The sequence below is a fragment of the Carassius carassius genome, chromosome 2, assembly GCF_963082965.1.
Source record: "Carassius carassius chromosome 2, fCarCar2.1, whole genome shotgun sequence".
In the NCBI taxonomy this organism is placed as follows: Eukaryota; Metazoa; Chordata; class Actinopteri; order Cypriniformes; family Cyprinidae; genus Carassius; species Carassius carassius.
The window spans coordinates 16,558,173-16,579,895 of NC_081756.1; the positions used below are offsets into that span (position 1 = coordinate 16,558,173).

Sequence of the window (21,723 nt, forward strand, 5' to 3'; positions counted from 1 at the left end):
AGGTTTTCTTCTGCGTGTTTTGTCGGATATTGTGTTTTCATGAATGGATATACATTGATTATGGGTTGGTTTAAAAACTGGACTTAATTTGACACTTCCACTATTTCAGTGCTTCATGGGACATTATGACCTGTATTACAGAACAACTGGACAGTCACAGATGGAGAATAATGTTGAACCTTGTGATCATCATTTAATCATGATTATTGTATCAGAAATGCAAGATGCAGACCAATTACTAAAACAACCAGTCAGTCAATAAATCAAGTACCCCGAACCTTATGTATCTAAAATACATTTTAATCTTGCTCAGATTCACAATTGTTACAATTTGTAATTCAGTGGTAGTACCTCCCTCCTTTAATTCAAACATACTGTACAACAGCGGCATGTAAAGTGTGTTACATCAAGGCACAAGACACATCCATATTCAGGGAAGCCTTTTTATGAGGCACTGCTTTAATATGATCCTCAAAATACTGTAATGTGGTGAGACACATTAAAGGAACATGGGCCAAACCAGACTGTACATACGGAGTGTGCTGTCTGCTGAGAGGAAAGATTGAAGCAGTGCTCTTCCTCTGATCCAAATGAGTAGAAAAATGTTAGTTATTGATCACCGCTTTCTCTTTTCTTGTTCTTTTTTTAATTTATGTTGCTTCATGGAAGAGCCAAAAAAAAAAAAAGCAGTTATAATATCTGGCTGGATGGAAATGATCAGTGCTATCAACTGGAGTCCATTCAGATGAAAATGAGAAGTTTCCATTCTCAGGGGTCATAATGTGGAAGTGATGCTTTCTCTTTTATTGACAGCAATCAAAGAAGAACTGTGCACGTGTAGATAGGTGACCTGTTGAAATATGTTATGTAAGATATTATCGTCATTGTATGTGACACCAGTTATGGAAATGCTTTTGTTTTTTGCATTTAAAATTTATACTGTAACTATAATATAAACCTAATAATAAGAGGGAAGTTGATATGAATGAATGTGCAAAAGTTGAAATCAATAAATATTCAAAAGTGAAAATTTTCCCTCTTATTTTACATATAAAGATAGATTTTCAAAAATCTATAACCTTCTGTTAAGTTACAGGTTTACATTTTTTATCTTAATTTTTTTTTAGAACCTCACTCTATCTGTTCTTGTTGCTGCTGCTTCGGTAAAATGATCATATAATCAGTTTTGTCACATGAACAAAAATTTAATCATTATCTGTGTTATCAACGTTCTAACATAAAACTCAATAATTCTGACAATTGTCAAGACCAGATTAGCTGGATTGCGGTTCACATAAAATGAATGAGATGAATCTGACTCTTAAAAAGAAACGAGAAGCTTGCTAAACTATTCACATACCATTCCAGTAAGACCCTTTCTGTTGATTACTCCTGACTGAGCCTCCTTCGTCTGCCAAAAGCCTGGGAGCCCACGTTTGTGGGGACAAATTTGCTGCTTCCAATTCCCCCTGAGCGGCTCAGGAAGTCTGCCAGGCGATGGGTCACACATGTGGCCGTGTTACAAGCTCTCTTCTGTGTCGTAACACTAAAGAGGGAAAAATATTGGGAATTGATATATTCATTGAAGAAATGAATGCAACATATTAAGAATATGAAATGTAGAAAATGTATGTATTAAATATATTTGAGAAAGCAGTAATATATCTTACCTAAAATGGGTACTTATGCCTGATTATGTGTTATTTTTATCAAGCTAAAAATGGTTGTTAATTTCTGAGCTTTAAACAAAAGCAAGAAAGATCTCCTTCTAAAAATATCTTTATTACATCAAGAACAAAGTCAAATCACACAAGACAGGAATTTTGCTGTGGGTTAAAAAAAGCTCATGGTTATGCCCTATCTACCCATGAGAGCCCCCCAATTGCATGAATCAGTTATATAACCCAAATAGATCCAGTGACTATATAAAATTAGTGGAACAGAGTCTGTCTGATATTTGCTACTCTGCCAAAGAAAGTAGAAAAAAATGTTCTTTCAAGTCAATCAGGCAAGCAAACTTCCACATGCACTCGCATATCAGGGCCTAGCATGGGTTTACAGCCGCTGCCGATTAGACAGGATTGAGCGCCTCTCCGTATCCAGCCAACACATCACTCTCTTCCAGGCTGCGCTTCTTGCCCGGTGTGCCCGCTCCTACATTGGTGCGTGGATATGTCTGCAGTTTGTGCAGCTCCTGGGACAGTTTCCCCAGCACGCAAGTGCTGAGGCTGGAGCAGCGCTTGGACACCGGTCTACCCAAGCTGTGAGGAAACAGACCACATGCAGAAAAACTCATAGACACGTAGACATGCAAGAGCATTCATTCTGTTCACATACGGGATAGACATGATGACAGGATGCATGTTGACATGCTTCCTCGCTCGGCTCTCGTAAAACAAATCATGCTTCAATAATTAATTTCTGCTGCACTTTTCATGTCTTTACTTGAGCATATCATGCAGGCATTTCCTCACGTTTTCAGATCATGCTTCCTTCCATGCCATTTGATATACTTATTTTCATGCATTAAGAGCAAACAGGCATTTACAAACAGTCAACTTCTTATAAATCTGATGGATAAATAAAGTTACATGCAGAGAATAAATTGGCAGAGGACTCTGCATCTTAGAACATATAAAATATGTATCCCCATATCTGTACAGAAATTCATCACATACCTGCCATATACAACAAGTACAAGTACACTCAACATTAAGGAGGTATTGCTCTCATGTTGAAGGAAATTTCGGGCTTACTTTCTTAAATAAAAGAAACAAATCAGTGCACACTCGCTAAATTATTCAACAGATTGTCTTTGAAATTATTCGAGAAGTACTATGGGATTGGTACCTGTTTTCCTCAGCTGCTTGTTGCTCCATGTCCTCCGCAGTCATCTGCATGTATTCTTTGACGACTGCGTGCAGCAATCTTCTCGCTTCATAGTCAGTAAGCGTAGTTCGATCTGGTGATGATTCCAGTTCAGGCCTGCAATGCAACGTCTTTGTGATTATCGTATCTTAGAGAACTATGCAAATGGTTTGTGTGAGTTTTTTTTTTTTGCATGATAAAAGCACTTTTTGCTTGCTACATCAAATCTTAAACATAATCAAAACAATCTACTAAGAGTATGGCACTTAAAAGCTGTCCAGTTGCCAAGTTAAGATTTATCACCCGATCAATACTGTCGTAAGCAGAGTGGGTTTGGCCGGGATTCATCTGGTGTAATCAGAAGACGGATTGTCTATGATGAAGACCTCTAATGAAAACATATGCTGTCTTGCCACCGTCTGAAAGACTTTACCAAAGCACCAATTTCACTTACAAATATGTTTAGCTAATTTAAGGAATTATCAAAGGAACTACAATGCCCTTTAAGCATTTATCAACATGGTAATATGTTTCTTATAAATTCCTCCTCACCTGGCAGGAGCTGCATTAGAGCTGTACATCTGGCAAATAATCAGAGCGTAGGCAACAAGGAAAGCGGAGATCTTCAACATAACCATAGTCCCCTGTGGTGAAACATTTCATCATTAGATAGTTTAAAAACAGACTGAAAAATGGTGAAGCCCTTACTAGTAAAAAAAAAAAAAAAAAAGTTGAAAATAAATTTTTAGTATTTTTAGCTGAAAATTTCCTCTTCTTCCTATCTATTAATCTATCTGGTTTTTTTATTCCCCTCAAACTCCTCCCGCTTTTCAATGTCATTGACCAAGCTTGATAACTAAAAAAGGAAAAATATTAGAAAAGTCCTGTTTGCTGCAGAAGAACCAGCGCTTGCGTTGATGGTGCAGACCTCTCCTACTGTCAGGCACTGTGCTATAACTTCAGCATTAAAGATATTAGTCTCATGATTTCCCTTCCAGCAGGACCCTGTGCATTAGTGTAATGAGCTGCTGTCTCTGCATCCACAGCCAGGTCTAAGAAGCCATCCAATTCTCCTTGAAAAAAATCCATTGAGCATGCATTTCTGTGCAACTACAGAGGCAAAGAGTAATGTATATACCATTAAGCACTCCCTAACATTTTATTTAGTTCATTTACACACATCTATAGCACAGTATATTTCAAATTATTAAAAGCATGGCACATCTATAATGTTTCAAGCCATAAATAGTTGTTACTTACCTTGAGATGTTCAGTTTCGTGCAATAGATATAGAAAAGAGTGGTCCCAAAATAGATGGGATATTTCAACTTGACTAAATTGAGTCTGTTGAATTAAGCTACAATACAGCTGCCTATATACCCACCATGTGGATCTCACTGTTGACAGTGTGGGTGTTTAATGACTCTCCAGCAGCCAATCAGAGCTCACTGCTCCCTCATCCAACCAATCAGATTGTCTTCGGCTTCTGGAAAATGACAAAGAGCGTGTCACAGCAATGACGTCATTTTTCAATCCCAAACTGCTCCATTCACAAAAATTCACCAGTGATCAGCAAAATTCAGTATCGTTTGGAAAAAAAATGTAAGTAAACTATTTAGAGAAAGTCTATGACCTGTTTTTCCATTTTGATAATTCTTTTTTCCAACCTGATGCAAAACTGTTGGTGGTGATCTACCTATCTATCTATTTCTGTCTGTCTGTCTAGCATTGTGTCTTTACATACTGTATGTTATATGGCATTATTACACAAACAGATTTTGCATAATACTTATTTTTCATAAAAAAAAATTTTTTATTATGATAACTGTTCAGAAAACCTTGAGTAAGGCGTATGTACCAAACTGTTATGGTTACATACTTAAAGAACCGAGAGGAAAAGGCACAAGGCTTATGTGTGACATTTCCGAAAATCCATTTCAAATTACGTGCAAGACAAATGCTGATGGCGGAAAACAAACTCAAATACCCTTTCACTGTGTGTGCTGTAATAATGTGTGTGATCAATTGCAACATTGCTGTTGTCCTTATTTGAGTTTCCGTGATGATGTGACCCTTTGTCAGAATCAAAAAGGTTAAGACCATAACAAGCCTGCTGTCTTAGCCTGCCAATTACAGAACTCTTGAGGCATCATCTAACTCCTCTTCTTTATTGGCTATGGGCTAATAAACCATTTCCACTAAGAGACAGTGTTTGCGTCACATAGGAACCCCATTAGTCTGGATGAGCCTTTTAGTGATATCGAACCCAAAGCCTCGCCAGTGACGGAATCAGTAAATCAGGGCAATGTGACAGGACCAGGAACCCCTGCTACAGACGCAAACTACACTTGCACACGTGATGAACTCCTTCTGCCTTATGAAGGATCGTTTGCGCTAGAGGAACACTTTGCTGAGACTCACCATGTCCATAGATCAGTGAGTAAGCAAACAAAGTAAGCCAGCAAGTTTTCCTTTCCTGCGTGAAACTTCGGAGTCGATACTGTAACCTTTCAAATTTGGTCATGCTTTGACATCACTCACTCCACCCGACCTTGTGTAAGTTATTTCAGAAGACAGTTAATCATTTTGTTTCGTGGCAGATGATGTCTTTTGGATTACGTTCATTCATGTGCGGCATTCGCCTATGACACACTTCCTGAGTTCATTTGAGGAACGGTATCGCTAACAGCAGCTGTTATCATAGTGTAGGAGATGTCCGACAAAGCTCTTTTGGACTGCACACCTGTTTAAACACCTGCAGATGGAACCAAACAGGTATTAAGTGTGATTTGTAATGACTTAGAGAGATAAACTAAACACAATCCATAACCCTCTCTGAGACGTAGAGTAGCACTAAATGGTCAGCGAGGAGCCAGCAAAGTTCATCCTTAGACATTAAGGAAATGAGATTTAATCAGTGTTGCTCATCAATCAACCCTCTTAAGTGAGTTAGAGTTCATCATAATATCATCTGCGTGCTTTACTGATCACACACAATCCTTTTATTTAGACTACATTAACAACCAATGGCTTCATCTGACTGGGATTGACATGCCACCAAGTCAGCAAGGACTAACAAAAAGAATGATTGAGACACCTCTGATGGGCATGAGCGGGACCCATTCAAAACTGTTCAAAACTATACAGCAAAATGCACTGTACAGGAAAAAGCTATTTCCGAAATCATGGCAGTCCTCCACCTTTATGGCCTCGTCTTTTGCTAAAATAACAGCAAATTATTTATTTTAATAATGTGGCGTTGCTCCTCTAAGGTCTCACTTTCCTTTATTGATTAATCTATGTTGACTGACTTTTCCCTCTGCTATAGCAAATCCATCATAAGATGTGTTTCTTATGGGAGGATGTATTGAATGTTCTAGATGTCCTCATTATATAGGACAGACTGCAGTCTTTGGACAGAATCCTCTGAGACTTGCTGGATTTATCTATCCATACTGATGGAATGGCTCAGTAAAAAACTTCATAGATAATAAGGCCCACATTTCTACAGAGAAAACCAGTATGATTTCTGATCAAATAAACATGTGATTATTATAGTTAACACTCTGATACTTCATTCACACATCCATTAAAACTTTAAAACATGCATGGTTTGATTTCTGTTATGTAAAGAAATTTGATTTGTTTTCCTCTTCTATTATGTCCTCAAGACAGCTTTTACCACAATACAGTTCATAAATATCAGCTCATGCAATTTTTATAGGCTGCAATTTAGATAAAAGGTTTATGCCACTCTGAAGGCACTACTCGCTTTTTTTTTCTGAGGTGCTGTTCATTGATAACATGTAAAATTATTTTGAATTGTTGGTTGGATTATTATGAAAACAATTTCCTAATTAAATATGAGCAATACAGTACAATATTTATGACGAACTACTGAGTTTGAAACATTAATGATTCTGCAGTGCCTAGCACTTGATAATATCTCAAACCCTTTATATGCTTACAAATGCTTACATACACTATGCATGGTGCAGAATCATAGTGCTTTTGTAAACTTAGATAAATACACCCACATCACTGTATAAAAATAATCACAGTTCATATAATTTGTGCTTCTAAATTAAACTGGGTGCTGTTTTAGATTATTGTGATGACTTGATAAATATGCCGAAAATTTGCAGTTAAAATAGTCCTGACTAGAGGGAGGATCAAAACCTAAGGTCAGAGTTTGTAGCACAAATCTTACTGTGCAAACTTGTCAGACCACAAAACTGGTTTTAGTCCGTTTAATCAGCCTGTTTCTCTCACTTTTAATGAAAATGAAATGGACTTGGACCGGCACTGAACTGGAGATGTTCATGAATGCTGGGACATTTTTTTTTTTCGGGAACGAAGATCTGTTTACCGACTAAACGATAGTGGCATGTCTTTTGTTCAGTTTGTTCAAGAAACGTTTCGGCAGAATTATTAATTCGTAAAAATAACATACTTAACTAAAGGACATTGTGTACATTCCTTATTTACTTTAGGCATTGTGTTTCGTATTCGTCATCTTTTCATAACAAAATGCTTGCTACGGATGCGAAAACGCAGAAAATCAAACCTGATCCGATTGTTTTTTATGACAGGAAAAAGTTTCAGAGGAAGTGTGTAAACTTGATTGACACGAGGTCATACACTCTCGTTTGTCCCCACCTAGTGTAGTATGAGATAGGCACTGAGTGAGTCTTTTTTTGTGAACTGCAAAGCCCTTTTTGGATTTGAATGGGTGGGCGTGGCCATATGTTGCAACTTACAAAGAATAGTCCGCTTGGAAACCTAGTTGTGGCCGCCTGCCCTAATGAAAAGAAATAGGTCTGAATTCTCGCGATCAATAGTTCTGACTAGGCTACCGTTTAATCAAACACTATGCAAGTTAATCTAAAGCGCTCTTTCCGCCAGCCCATTTTATCCTTTAAGAGGCGGGGGTTTATATAACAACGTGCAAGATTATCTCCTAATAGTCTGACAGAGAACGGGGCGCTAAAAAAAACTTTTCAGAAAGCACTGATTATCCCAGTGTTTGCATCTAAGATGGTATCGATTAAACGGTTGATGTCTCTGATCTCTATGTCTTGGGAGCAAACGCTCATATGTTTGGGCAGTCTGGTCATTACACTCTTCACTTTGCTGGTAATTCGCCAGCTCGTAAAACAGCGGAGACCCCGAGGGTTTCCCCCAGGACCGACACCTTTACCCATGCTAGGGAATATTCTGTCCCTGGCCACAGAGCCTCACGTCTACATGAAGAGGCAGAGTGAAATCCACGGACAGGTACGCATGACACTTCACTCTCAGTCCTCACTTTCTCTTATTTACTTGCACATAATCACATAATATACAGTAGACTTTGTCAAGTTTTCTGCATTTAACTTTACCTTGTGTGTGTGTGTGTGTGTGTCACTTGTTTTTGGTTTTGCCGTTTAAAAAGTTAATTTAAGCCACTGCATGATAATAAATGTATAATAGCTTATATCGCATCTCACATCCTGTCTTGTAATGAATGAAGCTTTCCTCAATGGAATCGTCTCTTGTTGCGCCTTGAACCGAGTCCAACCCTTTACTATATCAATTGTATTCGTTATTGTTTAAATAACTTCTTACCGTTATATTTATACCGAAATACTACTTTGTTTCATTTGTAGTTGCATTAGCAATATGAACACTGAATAATAATAATAAAAAAATAAGTAGTCCTATCGTGTTCTCGTATTTTCAACGTAGCTAAATATGCGATACAAGCAAGCACTATTAAATTAATAATTTTAATGTTAGTATATAGTAGTTAAAGACCCTTAATATAAAATAAATTATTAATACTATTAATTTAAATTATTAGTATTATTATTTAGTGGGATTTCATTAAAACATTCGACAGTTTTCGTGCTGAGGTAAAATCGAGCTCACAGCTGATTGGTCCGTGATAGTGAATCGCAGTTCTCTTCGTGAGAAGTGGTGTTTGAAAAGTTCAAAGGAGTATTGCGTTTGCAGTTGCATTTCTGGCAGAGCGCCGCTGCACTTATTTTTGCAGAATGCCAGAGACATGCTGAGTCAGCATGTCCAGTTCATTTCCTCACTGTATCCATGAGGGTGGAAGTAGTCTTCTAATTATACTCCGTTCATTAGAAGAAATATGTTTGGCAGGGGAGTGAATTAATGAATACTGTCATTTTATTATCCAGATTTTCAGTCTAGACTTGGGAGGAATCTCAACTGTTATACTAAATGGTTATGATGCCATTAAAGAGTGCCTGTATCACCAAAGTGAGGTTTTCGCAGACCGTCCATCCCTCCCTTTATTTCAGAAGATGACAAAAATGGGAGGTAAGTGGTTCCTTATAGAATACTTTATTTAAGAATGATTTCCCAGAATAGATCACTGCAGAATGAACTAGAGTTAAGGAATAGTTCACCCAAATATGGAAATTCTGACATTATTTATTCTCCCTCATATCCTTCTAAACCTGTATGCTATTATTGTTTCAATGGAACAATTTAAAAAAAAAAAAGCAAAAAAAATTGTTAAATAGTTGTAGTTATATAGTCCATTTGTCTAATGTACTGTATTCCAAGTCTTCCGGAGCCACAGGACAGGTGAGGTTTGTGTGAGAAACAGAAAGAAATAACTCATTATTCACTGATAATGATAACAAAAGGCAGCAGAGTTGAAGATATGCAGTGAATAACTTAAATTTTGATCTTTGCAGCACAAACCATTGTATATGGATAGTATATGTACTATGAGTTTATAACAGAGATTTATAACAGTCATGGCTACTATGAACTACTATATTTTTGGTGAACTATGCCTTTAACCATTGGAGTGATTCAGAGAAAAGGCTCCGGTGGTAATGTATGTCAGAGTTGGGGCAATAACTAGAGTTGAGCAGACAGTCACCCATGAGGTTATCACATTATCAGAATCACAATTCTTGTAATCTGTGTTTAACCCATGAGACTAGTTCTGTTTGACTAATAATCTGTGGTTAAACATACAAAAAAAGCTTATCATTAGATAAACTTTCTTAGTTTCCATATCTAAACCGACCTCTCTCAGCATTGTTTATCCTCTGTCTAGGCCTTCTGAACTGCAAATACGGTCAAAGCTGGATTGAACACCACAAACTGGCTGTGAACTGCTTCCGCTACTTTGGCAGTGGTCAGCAGATGTTTGAGAAGATTTCTGAGGAGTGCCTGTTTTTCCTTGATGCTATTGACCAGCATCAGGGGAAGCCCTTTAACCCTAAGCATCTTGTGACCAATGCTGTCTCCAACATCACCAACCTCATTATCTTCGGACAACGTTTCACGTACGATGACAGCGATTTTCAGCACATGATTGAGCTCTTCAGTGAGAATGTGGAGCTGGCAGCCAGCGGCTGGGCTTTCCTATACAACGCCTTCCCCTGGATGGAGCACGTACCCTTTGGGAAGCACCAAAAGCTCTTCCGCAATGCCACCGAGGTCTACGACTTACTTCTGCAAATCATCAAGCGCTTCTCACAGGATAGGGTACCCCAGTCACCCCAACATTACATTGATGCCTACTTGGACGAAATAGAGCAGAGCGCCACTGATAAAGCTACGTCTTTCTCTCAAGATAATCTCATTTACTCAGTTGGAGAACTCATCATTGCGGGCACAGAGACTACCACAAATTGTCTGCGCTGGGCTATGCTCTACATGGCTCTGTATCCCAGGATACAAGGTTGGTGCCCACAGATCAATGGATAGTTATTTCTCACAAGATTTTTAATGTCGTTGCACTAATCACGTTATGTTTTTTCCATGCAGAAAAGGTCCAAATGGAGATCGATTGCATCTTGAATGGCAGACCACCTGCTCTTGAAGACAAGCAGAGGATGCCGTATGTGGAGGCAGTGCTGCATGAAGTGCTGCGCCTTTGCAATGTCGTCCCACTGGGCATCTTCCGCGCTACGTCTCAAGATGCAATGGTGCGTGGCTACACTATCCCCAAGGGCACCATGGTCATCACTAATTTGTACTCCGTGCACTTTGATGAGAAGTACTGGAGCAACCCATCCATCTTCTGCCCAGAGCGGTTCCTTGGCCGTAATGGCAAATTTGTCCGGCACAAAGCGTTTCTTCCTTTCTCAATAGGTAAACAGCAAATATTTGGGAACTCAGTACTAAACGCTTTTCATTGTTCAGATGTATGTGACTTCTTTGTGCTTGTCTTTAGGTAAGCGCCACTGTCTGGGAGAGCAGTTGGCAAGGCTGGAGATGTTCTTGTTCTTCACCACATTGCTCCAGAGGTTCCATCTTCAGTTCCCCGAAGGCTTGATTCCAAGTCTTTCTCCGAAACTAGGCATGACCCTTCAGCCTCGGCCATACTCCATATGCGCCATCAGGAGACAGCAGTGAAAATTGCCCCTTGAGCTCTGGATCACGTGCACTCACCTCAGGGGATCCTGCTAAGAAACGCAAAGCAGAGCAGTTCCCAGTCTTAAATTCCATCAGGTTTTCAGCGGGGATTACTGACCTCTGATATTGACTTGTTCAATTCTCAGAACGTGTCCTCCATAGTTTCACAGAAACCAGCCTGAGAGTGATAAGAGTACTGTTACCGAACACATGTTCTGGAGAGCAAAGAATGAGCATGTGTTACCAAATGAGAACAGACATGAGAGTATCAAGATAAATGCACTGTAGCAAGTATCTTTCATAACTTGAACAAAAAAGTGTACTGTGTAGCAAACCTGAACATTGTGCTCGTCAATATGAGAGCTATTGTGTCAATGATTGACAGGGTTTACCTCTATAACGGTTTGGAGGTCTGTCTTTTCCAGCATTCCTTGTATTCCCCCATTTCTGGAGTTGGGCAAGTGAGAGGCAAAAAGCTGCCTTTCCCAGAAAGTTTTGGAAATGCTTCATGATTCCCGTTGGTTTAATGCCATGTATCACTTCTGCAGTAATAATGGCCTGTCCCTACTTTATCTCAGTGGAAAGAGATTATCAAGAAACTTAAACTGCATTATTTTGGGAAAAGCTGGATTCCAATATACATTTTATAGAACAATATTATTTTTACTTTCTTATTTTTTTGCATTTTATAACAAAATATGAACTGACAAGAATTGTATGAATAAAGACAAAATAAGCCTTTTTTTAATGCAAGTTGTTTCAATGCTGACCTCGCTTTCAACTGTGCTGGAAACGTCTGAAACCAATTGCACACCATATAATCCAACTTGGAAAAGGAGGATATAGATAGAAACTTTAATATTTCCTGTGACTCACTAACTCGTGTAGTTCTATGATTTGGTCTGGCACATATCAGAAATGAATGGATTTCAATGTTAAAGATTTGTTAATTGTGAACATAAGTAATATGTTGATTTCTTTTTTTTAGTACCTAGATCTTATTTTCCTTCTGTTGTCATCGTAAAAAAATAAAACTCAATTAAAAATGGAGTGACAGGTAGGGGTATTGTTGCTTTGGGTAAGCTGTCACAAAGATGTTGTCATCTGAAGAGAGAAGGCTGGCCTTTCATACGACCTACACTTGGGGACTCATCAACTGCTCACTGTCATCTTACAGGCAGTTCTTCCCAGGAGAACACTTTGGCTTTCATCTGAGCATGAAGAAAAATAATCTGCAACATGCAACTCGCTAATGCTCAGTAGCAAACTCAGATGATGTCAAAAATGTTGTTTCATGGAGATACTGCAGAGAAAACTTAAAATAATTAAGTAGAAATTACTTATCAAACTCTAACGGGGCACATTAAATGTACTTATTTCCTTTGCTTATTTTACATAATTTAAACAGATTTTTCTTAATTCCAAATCTTACTCTAAAAATGTGCGCAAAAACTTTTCAAAAGAAAAAAATTGTTTTACTTTTTTTTTCAGTGTAGTTTTGTGGAGGAAGAAAATATAAATTATATATACAGTCAAATTCAAAAGTTTGGGGTCAGTACATTTTGAAAGAAATTAATACTTATTCAGCAAGGATTAAATCGATCAAATATGAGTAAAGATATTTAAATAATGTTCATAAATAAATGCTATTCTATTGAACACCCTATTCATCAAACGATCCTGAAAGAAAAAAAAAACGTTTTCAACAAAAATATTAAGCAGCACAACTGTTTTGCACTGTGGTAAAAATGTCTTGAGCGCCAAATCAGCATATAAGAACAGGCAAGTACACATCACAGAAACAAAACACAGCAAAACACAGAACACAAAAAAATTACACAGACAGACAAATCATTTGAGAGAGATTGAAACTTTTGTTCAGGGATGGTGCTTTTATGACAGTTATAAATAATAACAAAAAAGTCGATTTTCCCCCACAACCCTGAAAAGGCTGAATGGTTACATCAGACATTGCAATCTAAATGCTACATAAAAAGTGGATGCTATCATAAAGGTACTGATGACAGCAACGTCGGTGGTTACTGTGGTGCCACCAACCCCCAAAAGTGAGATACCACAGTCAAGTGGTCAACACGAGGGGATGGGGGTGATATGACGCTCTAATCCGCAGTCACCCCGCCTGCTTGGCATCCTGAATGATGTTCAGAGTGCGTGGCTTTGAGCCCATCCAGGATGAGCTCAGTGAAGTGGAGGGGAGGGAGGACAAACTGAGCCACACTGGGGCCCGGATCCAAAAAATGAAGAAAGAGAGAGAGAGAGAGAGAGAGAGAGAGAAGCACCACAAGCTTCTTTGGGTGAGCATAAACCCCCAACACAGAACACACCCTGAGCACAGGCCAAAAAAGTGACTAATGAACAAACTCACAAAGACAGACAGAGACAGGGAGGCTTTCAGAAATAAGGGGCTTTCAGCAAAGAGTGGTTATGAGCAGGAACAAAAGACAGTGTACCCTAAGAATTTTTTTTTTTTAACAAACTGAAAAACACAACACCCAAACACATCCACATCTGTAAATAGCACTGAATAAAAAAATAAAAACAAAAAAAAACCCTCCCGAAACAAGATGATAATTACATGGTCTCAATGTACAATATATGTCAGCTGTATGTAGAAAACAGATGCATTGTTGATTAATTAAAAAATATATAATATTATATATATATATATTTATATATGCAAGTATTCTTTCTGTGCAGAGGTTAAACACTTGTTTGGTAGTAAAATGTGAACATTTACATCATTTTTTTTTTTATCTTAAATATACTAGTTTTATTTACATTGCCTACTTGAGAACTTTCCTCTACTGAGACAAAATGAGGAGAAGCAGAACGAGAGAGAAAGAGACCCGGGTTCGTCCTCCCCTCATTATTCTAGTGGAATGCCTAGAGTTCTTGCTTCAGTAAAGAAAAAGAAAAATTTAACTATTAGTATTAAACCTGTCTTTAGGTTCAGCTTTCAAGGTGAAACCCTGGGTTATTTGAAAATTAACTGGCCAGATTTTGCACTTGGCAATCATTTAAGCACAAGCATGTTTAAATAATGCCAAACGTGAAGTTTTCCAAAGGCAATGGTTTGTCTATGACATGCATACTAACTCAAACATTTAGTTTTCAGTAACATTCCTGGGTCCCAATTCTTATCAGGGGGTCTTTGAAAAAAATAAACATGGATATATCGGTCAGGAGCAGCTGATAAGAACTGGGGTTAATATCTAGGACACTGCACTTTGGGGGAGCATCTCTTTTTGTCAGCGACTTTCAAGTTTTTCATACAAAAAATAGAAACTTTTTTTTGTCCCGCCTCTGAAAAGAACGTTCGACGTGCAAGTTAAAACTGCAGACTTGAATTTTCGCAAAAAACGAGGATTGATCCTTCACATGAATCCTGAGTAACCGTGAAAAACTAGATCTATTTAAACGTAAAAAAGGAGAAATGTCCCTTCATCTGAACAGCATTGCTGTCCCATTTGCTATGCTTTTCAACATAGACAAGACTTTACAGAGAAGATTCAATGATTGGCAACTCGGCGTTCCTGAAGAGGGAGGAGCGGGGGACACCACATGGAAAAAAAGAAAAACAATCTCACAAACAACACAGGCAAACAAAAAAACTGCAAGAAGGTGATCAACATGAATAAAAAGCATCCAAAACGATGCAGAAGTCAGGTCATTTTTCAATCAAAATGTCAGCATTTCCACTTGTCCTAATGACTCTGTTCAGTAATACAGTGTTTTATGTCACCAGCATGAATTGGGGACTGCACATACAGTGCAGCATACATAGCCCATTTTCTGGACCACAAGAAAATAAAAACAAACTATAGTTATATAGTAATATAGTTTTTTTTTTTTTTAGTTCAGACAGGCACATTTTGAGTATCCTAACACTGAGCCTGAAATGGCTTCAGTCGCAGTCTTTCTATGTTTTTGAACTGTTCGCTTTGGTAACGGGTCAATTACGTCATTGTCTTTTTCTAGTCCTTTTGAACTTAAGTACCTAAGGGAGAGTTAAGAGCTCTACGTTCAAGGCAGCATCACAGCCAGGTAACCATGGATGGCACGATTCTCCCCTGCCTGTGTTCTTGTCTGTCTTGTTTTAATCTCATATCACAGTTCTTTGTCTTCAAAGCTCTGTTCATTCCCCGCTGACTCTCCATGGGGTGAAAGTGCATAGCAGTGGGGTTCCCACCAAAGGGTCCTCTCACAGTAGTAAGGCCTTTTTCAACACAATGTGAACTGCATTAGCTTCAGAATGTCGGCACAGTGACAAATTTCAGCACGGGGAGATCCGCTAGGGTCTTCCACTGGGTGTCAATGTGTGTGTTTGTGTTGGTGAAGGAGAGAGAGGGGTCGTTCACCTCTGTTTAAGCCCTTCAGTGAGCTTCATTTCTCAATATTTTCCTCTTCCTACTGCCTTTCCTCCTCCTCGGCCTCCTCTTGAATGACCTGGATGTCATCGGAGGAGGAGGTGGAGGGAGGAAGGCTGGGGCTCTCGGATTGCTGCTGCTGCTGCTGAGTCTCCAGCTCTTTGGCCTTTTCCTCTTCTTCGATGGTCTTCTTCCACACCTTGTGGTTCTCTGTTAAGTGCTGCATGATGCTGCAGAATAACCGACGTTGACCCTTCCTCCTCTCTGTAAGGAAAACTACTCGATTAGTGCGTGCCACACCTAACGTATGGTAAGTACTAAATAAAAAACTAAACACAAACTGTCTCCCTTTTTATGGATTCTGAAACTTATGAGCACAACTGTATATTCATACTTGGTTCAAGATCCTCATCCAGCTCCTCATCTTCCGATTCAATGTCTTCCGTCTCTTCTTCATCGTCTGATCCCTCCTCATCAATCCAGTATCCTGGCAGCAGGCCGGCAGCATCATAGGAGTTACAAAGAGGCCCGACAATGTGTGTGATAAATGATTCTTGTAGCTTTGCTAACTGTGGTGCAGAGCGATCCATGAAAGGACTGATGGGTAATCCTAGAGTGGCTTCTTCATCACCCTATGAAGGCACAAATGCACAAATGTTGATCTAATTTGTGTACGTTTATGTTGGGTACATATTGTGAAGTGAATAGGAGATACCTGCTCATAAAACTCATTGACGATACCCTCTGTCCATTGGAGGTGAAGGCTGCGGTCTTTGGCTGGCCCATTGATATCTGCCAACTTAATGCAAACTTGGCACACTAACAACCTGTCATTTTCATTCGTCCAGTCAATGCCTGGACTATTCACATCATTAACCTGTCAAAAAGAAAAAGATCAATCAGATTAACCAAGAAAAAAAATTCTGCAGTAGGCAGAGAAAAACTGTTGAATTTATAAAAATGTTTACATAGGCTTGATTCTTAATATGGTGTTGTTACTTAGATGATCCTTCTGGAGCATCGGTGACTGTTTGAACTTTTTGTAATACTTGTGTTTGAGTCCCTCAATTGTCCTCAATGTAAGAAGATGGATCTCAAAATCATACAGTAATTTGCAAAATATGCAAAAGATGATGGAAAACCAAAGATTTTGTGAGACCTGAAGGATTTTTCTAAAGAACAGCGGCAGTTAAACTGAATTGGTCCGATTGAATCAGCCACAACAAGCTTTTTTTTTTTTTTTTTTTTTTACTGATTATTGTTATAGGTTATTGATACCATATCACTGCACCCCTACTACTGACCTTGGAATTAAACTCTGCTAGAAAGTCAAAGTGCTTCTTCAGGTCTGTTGCGAGAATGGCCTCGATAACTAGGAACCGAAAGCGCTTAAACTCAACATGGTCCAAACTGCACAGGAAGTTGAACTCCGGCTGGGAAAGAAACAGGCTCCAGGCAGAGGCTGCATGGTGGTTCTCCAAAACTGAACGGTCATTATACAGCACCGCCTGTGTGATGGGAAGAAGGATGAAGAAAAGAAGAAGAAAAACATGGTGTGCATGAGTCAAGAGGTTCGATGCTTGATTACAAAAGCATATGCATCTGATAAAATATGGACTGGTTTTACTTCTTGACGCAACGGTGTGAAAACTAGATCAAAAGCCAAAACTGTTATTCAAGATGGCTGCCACGGTGTGGCGCTCTCCCACTCTTTTGCTGTTTTTGTTTGTTTGTTCTGTGTTTAGTCATTATTTTACTACCAGTTTTACCAGAGACGAACTACTGGACATAAGGCACCAGAGAATTTATTTCTGGTTTTTGATTATTCAGACACTTTGTTGGATGTTCTAGTCTACTATGAGGGAAGCGCACCGGTTGCACTGGTTAAGCTCCTCAAATGCGGCTTCCGAACAGTGCTTCCTAGTACCAATCTAGCGAATCTCCGATCCCTTCCTAACAAAATGGATGAACTACTTTCCTCAGCCGCACAAACAAGGACTATACAAAACTTTGTATTATGCTTGTTATAGAGTGCGTGATGTCACGTGCACTACCGCCGGTTGCCACCGCGACCATCACAGCCCTACTTAGGACTGCATTACATCCTGCAACACCTCGACAGACCTGTGAATTATGCAAGGATCTTATTCGTGGACTTCAGTTTGGCCTTCAATACCATCATGCCTGACCTTCTCTCAGACAAACTGACACAACTCTTTGTGCCCAGAAACAAATAAATTGTACAAAATTTAGGCATTGTTCATCACTTACCTGAGGAGCATTAGTGGCTACGAGAAAGGCATTTGTGCGACCAGGGTGATCATAGTCATGCATAGCAGCTGCTACATATAGTGCCATGAGTTCCAGAGCAGGGATATTCCAAGCCAGACAGCCGTAACTGTCGTCCGAGAATGAGGAACTTTTGGAGGTGGCATATGCCACCCTGCCTGGGGAAATCCCACTGTCCGAATCTAATGAATACAAAGAGTGACCATGTATGAATAGTGGTGAAACACTATTACACATCCTTTCCAGGTGACAGTCCACTTCTAAAATCAATAAAGTTACTTACATGACCACCTAGGTGACACATGCAATCTAAATTTCTGAGCTTGCTTGATTTTAAAAATGTGACTTCACAATTTAAACGATCGGCTAATTACATGTGACAGAGATTAGGAGGTAAAAATTGTCATTTTATGCCTAATAACTGATAAATGGCTGATTTCAAAATTCTATTTTGTAAATACTAAAGCAATGTCTTTAAACGCTATAATTAAATTTAGACATCACAACATTATAATATACATATATATATTCATGTGAAGATTTGCTTTTTTTTTGTACGTTTTCTTCGCTGTCAATTCAGACATAGGCCTTAATAAGTCACTAATAAATCAAGAGAATCAAACACCTAAATTGCAATTAAGCTGTTTTTACAGCAAACCAAATATTCTAAAACCATACTCCATCTCTTTCCCCAACTCTGTACTTGAGCCAGCTAGTGAAGTCACTGGTCTCAGTGTGATTCAACACCTCTGCAAGCCAGAGGCTGCTGCGTGGAACAGTAGCAGAGTGACTCAGATTCAACTCCATTTGAGAAATTACAAGGGGCCATCAGCAGACTTAAAATAAGCCTCAGACATGCTGAGCCAGCATCCATCTCAGATCTCACTAGCAAAAGAGGATCTCTTATCTGACAGCATTTGCACCGCTGGCTGTAATAACGAAGACTGGGCAGTTGCGATGGCCTCTAATTTATTTCCGAATGGATCGGGAGGTATGCAAGATGTAGACATGACTGAGAATAGATGCTCTAACCTGAATCTCTCCATCATGTACTTCATATTACCGTTTTATCCAGTGCCTTATCCAAGTGCACAATGATGGTAGGCAATGAATCGTCCATTGTGGGATTTGAACCTACAACCTTCAGTTACCATCCACAACACAACCCCACCCCAGTAACACCTGCAGATCTCAAAGTTTCTTGATGCCAAAACAATAATGGAGCGTGAGAGTACAGGTGTACCTGTATCACTTCCTGTGACATGCTCATTATGAATTTGCTGAAAGCCTGGGATTGGCCGGGTGGTAAGATACCACACTGCATGAAGGACGTCAGTGGCATGGACACGGTTGTGATCTGAGGGGAGAACAGACAAAGTACCAAGTTAATGCTTCACTGGAATTCTTTCTAACCATTCTCAGCTTACAAGACACAAATCTTCACTGTGGTCCAATTTGAGAAATACTGCGACAATTTTAACCCAGTTTTCAACAATATATTTTTTTTTATTCTCACAGGGGATATCACGATAGCCATTCTCCAGAGCGCAGAAGTACGTCATGAATTCCCGCACAGGGATTTTGAAGATTTCTAACAGACCCGTGTCCTGGAACAAAGTGTACGCCACCTGAGAGAATGTAACAAACAGAACTTCATTAAGACAAGACAAGCAGTGAGCCATTAAGTCCCTGCAGATTCAAGTTTACTGGCACAGAGTATTGAGAAGGACCACTAGAATTACATTGAGCTAAATCTATGAAATGCAAGTCACATCAGATCAGACAATAAAAGTGTGCAATTTCTTGGATTTAAAGGGTTAGTTCACCCGAGAATGAAAATTCATCCATCTTCAACTCAACCTCAAGCATCCTAGGTGTATGTGACTTTCCGCTTTCAGAATAATCCAAAGTTATATAAAAAACTGTCCTTGCTCTTCTAAGCCTTTCAAGGGGGTTAAGCAGGTGTTTGTTGTCAACTGTTCAGAATACGTGAAATAAAGTGTGTGCATCTGTAATAAAACATTCCTAAAATGGCTCCTAAGGGTGAATAAAGTCCCCTGTAGCGAATCCATGCCTTTTTGTAAGATAAATATATAACTGGAAGACATGCAGGCAGTCAGCACTGCGTGGTTAGTGACGAGCCCAGAGATAGAACAAAACAAAACACTGGTCACAAATTAGAAGCACAAACGAGAATTTGTAAAGAAAAACATCTGAGGATTTCGAAATAAGCCAAGATTAGACTGGTTTTCCTTTGCTAAAGTAAGGAAACGTTGTTTCCTTCGCCCCTACATTTCCCAGAGGCACACGCGACACATACGTCTTCCATCCTCCGCCTGCATGTCTTCTGGTTCCTCACAGTCAGCAGAAGTGAGAAAAAAAGTGCTTATTACGTTTGAAATCTGGATGTTTATCTTACAAAAATGCATGGAATCGCTACGGGGGACTTTATGCACGCCCCTGAGCAGTTTTAGGGATGTTTTTTTACTAGGGTTGGGAACCGAGAACCGTTCTGTTTTATTAAAAGAACCGGAACTGTGAGCAATTTCTAAAGCCTTGTCCAAATACCCACAGTTGAGGTCTTTGCACTTGACTACTTTAATGACATATTTCCTGTATTTGGCCCAAGTGTTCAAGTGAGGATGAAGACCACAAATGTGTGTCAAACTTTTCATTAACTGATGGGACACACTTTATACTGATTTATACTTCTGCATCGGACCTACACCGTAGCCTTGACACCGTAGGCTATGCGTCAGTTTTCATTTATATTCGAAGTGCAGTACACATGCAAAACCGCTAGGCAGCAGTTCCTCGGACATATGGCTGGTGTAACCTGCAGTACCACGATAGAAGCAAAAGAAGAAGCGGCTCGTCGGAGAAGCATTATAGCCGTGACGGCAGCAGAAAAGTATAAAAAATTATTATTTAAAACTACAAAGACTAGACAACAACGAAACAAGAGAAGATGTCATTCTTTCAATCGCCACAAGGACTTGTACCACGGCAGATCAACATCTTCAGAATAGTCCATCTGCCATCAGTGGTTCAACCGTAACGTTGTGAAGCGACTAGCATACTTTTTGTACGTGAAAAAAAAAACAAAATAAGGATTTTATTCAACAATTCTTCTCCGCATCACCGTAGCACCATTTTGGAGAATATCTGCTGAACGCAAGTAGCGTACGCTCTTCTGTGTCAGCCAAAATATCTTAAATTGTGTTCCTAAGACAAACAATGCTTCTACGGGTTTGGAACGACATGGGGGCAAGTGATTGATGACAACATTTTCATTTTGGGGTGGAGTTTCCATTTTAATACTACGAAGCACTAACATAGCTGAGAATCCTGCCAGTCTTTCCTCCTGTCATCTCCACCAGCTCAAAGATCTGGAAGTTCCAGGTGTTGATCCTTTCCATGAGTGCTTCATGGTCCGCCAGCATAGAGTCCAACCTGAACTCCTCGTCTCCCTGTCAGTGATCAATCACAGTCAGCAGACAGAAGGTACAAGGTTTTGCAGTAATCACAGCTTAGTTTACATAAAAAGTCATGCTTGGCATCTTTTCCAGAGGTAACAACGAAAGCATTTTATGAAGTCAGCTAAATTTATGCTGTCCACAGATGCTCTTACTGTGGACCCCTTTGAACTGAACAATAAACTGAGGGTTTGCAGAGAGATCCACTCAAGAGCCACAGCTATAAATCCAGCAACCACATAATAATGCAAAAGCATGGGAATGCAAATAAGCACTCTGCATCTAAACTCCACTCGGCTTGTTCAACAGCTGGC

General features: G+C 39.3%; 3 protein-coding genes across 5 annotated transcripts in view; 1 reads left to right on the forward strand and 2 right to left on the reverse strand.

Moving 5' to 3' along the window:
* Positions 1 to 279: 279 nt before the first annotated feature.
* On the reverse strand, positions 280 to 6,117 carry LOC132104489 (calcitonin gene-related peptide-like). 3 transcript variants are annotated; one of them, XM_059510007.1, is made up of 5 exons: positions 4,253 to 4,369; positions 3,421 to 3,512; positions 2,851 to 2,985; positions 1,361 to 1,546; positions 280 to 850 (listed from the first exon to the last, which is right to left on the reverse strand). In XM_059510007.1, the coding sequence occupies exons 1-4, from the start codon at positions 4,253 to 4,255 to the stop codon at positions 1,387 to 1,389; spliced, it is 390 nt and encodes a 129-aa protein (XP_059365990.1). In that variant the 5' UTR covers positions 4,256 to 4,369; the 3' UTR covers positions 280 to 850; positions 1,361 to 1,386. The 3 variants fall into 3 exon arrangements, with proteins under 3 accessions (XP_059365990.1, XP_059365971.1, XP_059365980.1); XM_059509988.1 differs by lacking the exons at positions 280 to 850; positions 1,361 to 1,546 and adding an exon at positions 1,563 to 2,261 and having other exon boundaries at positions 4,253 to 6,117; XM_059509997.1 differs by lacking the exons at positions 280 to 850; positions 1,361 to 1,546; positions 4,253 to 4,369 and adding exons at positions 1,565 to 2,261; positions 4,129 to 4,241.
* Positions 6,118 to 7,670: 1,553 nt separating this feature from the next.
* LOC132104501 (vitamin D 25-hydroxylase-like) lies at positions 7,671 to 12,004 on the forward strand. Its single transcript, XM_059510021.1, has 5 exons — positions 7,671 to 8,145; positions 9,054 to 9,195; positions 9,950 to 10,579; positions 10,666 to 10,992; positions 11,075 to 12,004. Exons 1-5 carry the CDS (start codon positions 7,906 to 7,908, stop codon positions 11,254 to 11,256), a joined length of 1,521 nt encoding a protein of 506 aa, XP_059366004.1. The 5' UTR covers positions 7,671 to 7,905; the 3' UTR covers positions 11,257 to 12,004.
* Positions 12,005 to 14,230: 2,226 nt separating this feature from the next.
* Positions 14,231 to 21,723, reverse strand: part of LOC132104507 (cGMP-inhibited 3',5'-cyclic phosphodiesterase 3B-like) — a 56,042-nt gene continuing 48,549 nt past the window's right edge. The window contains exons 9-16 of the mRNA XM_059510034.1: positions 21,269 to 21,403; positions 19,450 to 19,561; positions 19,177 to 19,290; positions 17,916 to 18,115; positions 16,949 to 17,152; positions 16,360 to 16,521; positions 16,039 to 16,276; positions 14,231 to 15,908 (exon numbers count right to left, since the gene is read on the reverse strand). Coding sequence (XP_059366017.1) covers positions 15,685 to 15,908; positions 16,039 to 16,276; positions 16,360 to 16,521; positions 16,949 to 17,152; positions 17,916 to 18,115; positions 19,177 to 19,290; positions 19,450 to 19,561; positions 21,269 to 21,403 — 1,389 coding nt within the window. The 3' untranslated portion in view covers positions 14,231 to 15,684. The remainder of the gene's footprint in view (positions 15,909 to 16,038; positions 16,277 to 16,359; positions 16,522 to 16,948; positions 17,153 to 17,915; positions 18,116 to 19,176; positions 19,291 to 19,449; positions 19,562 to 21,268; positions 21,404 to 21,723) is intronic.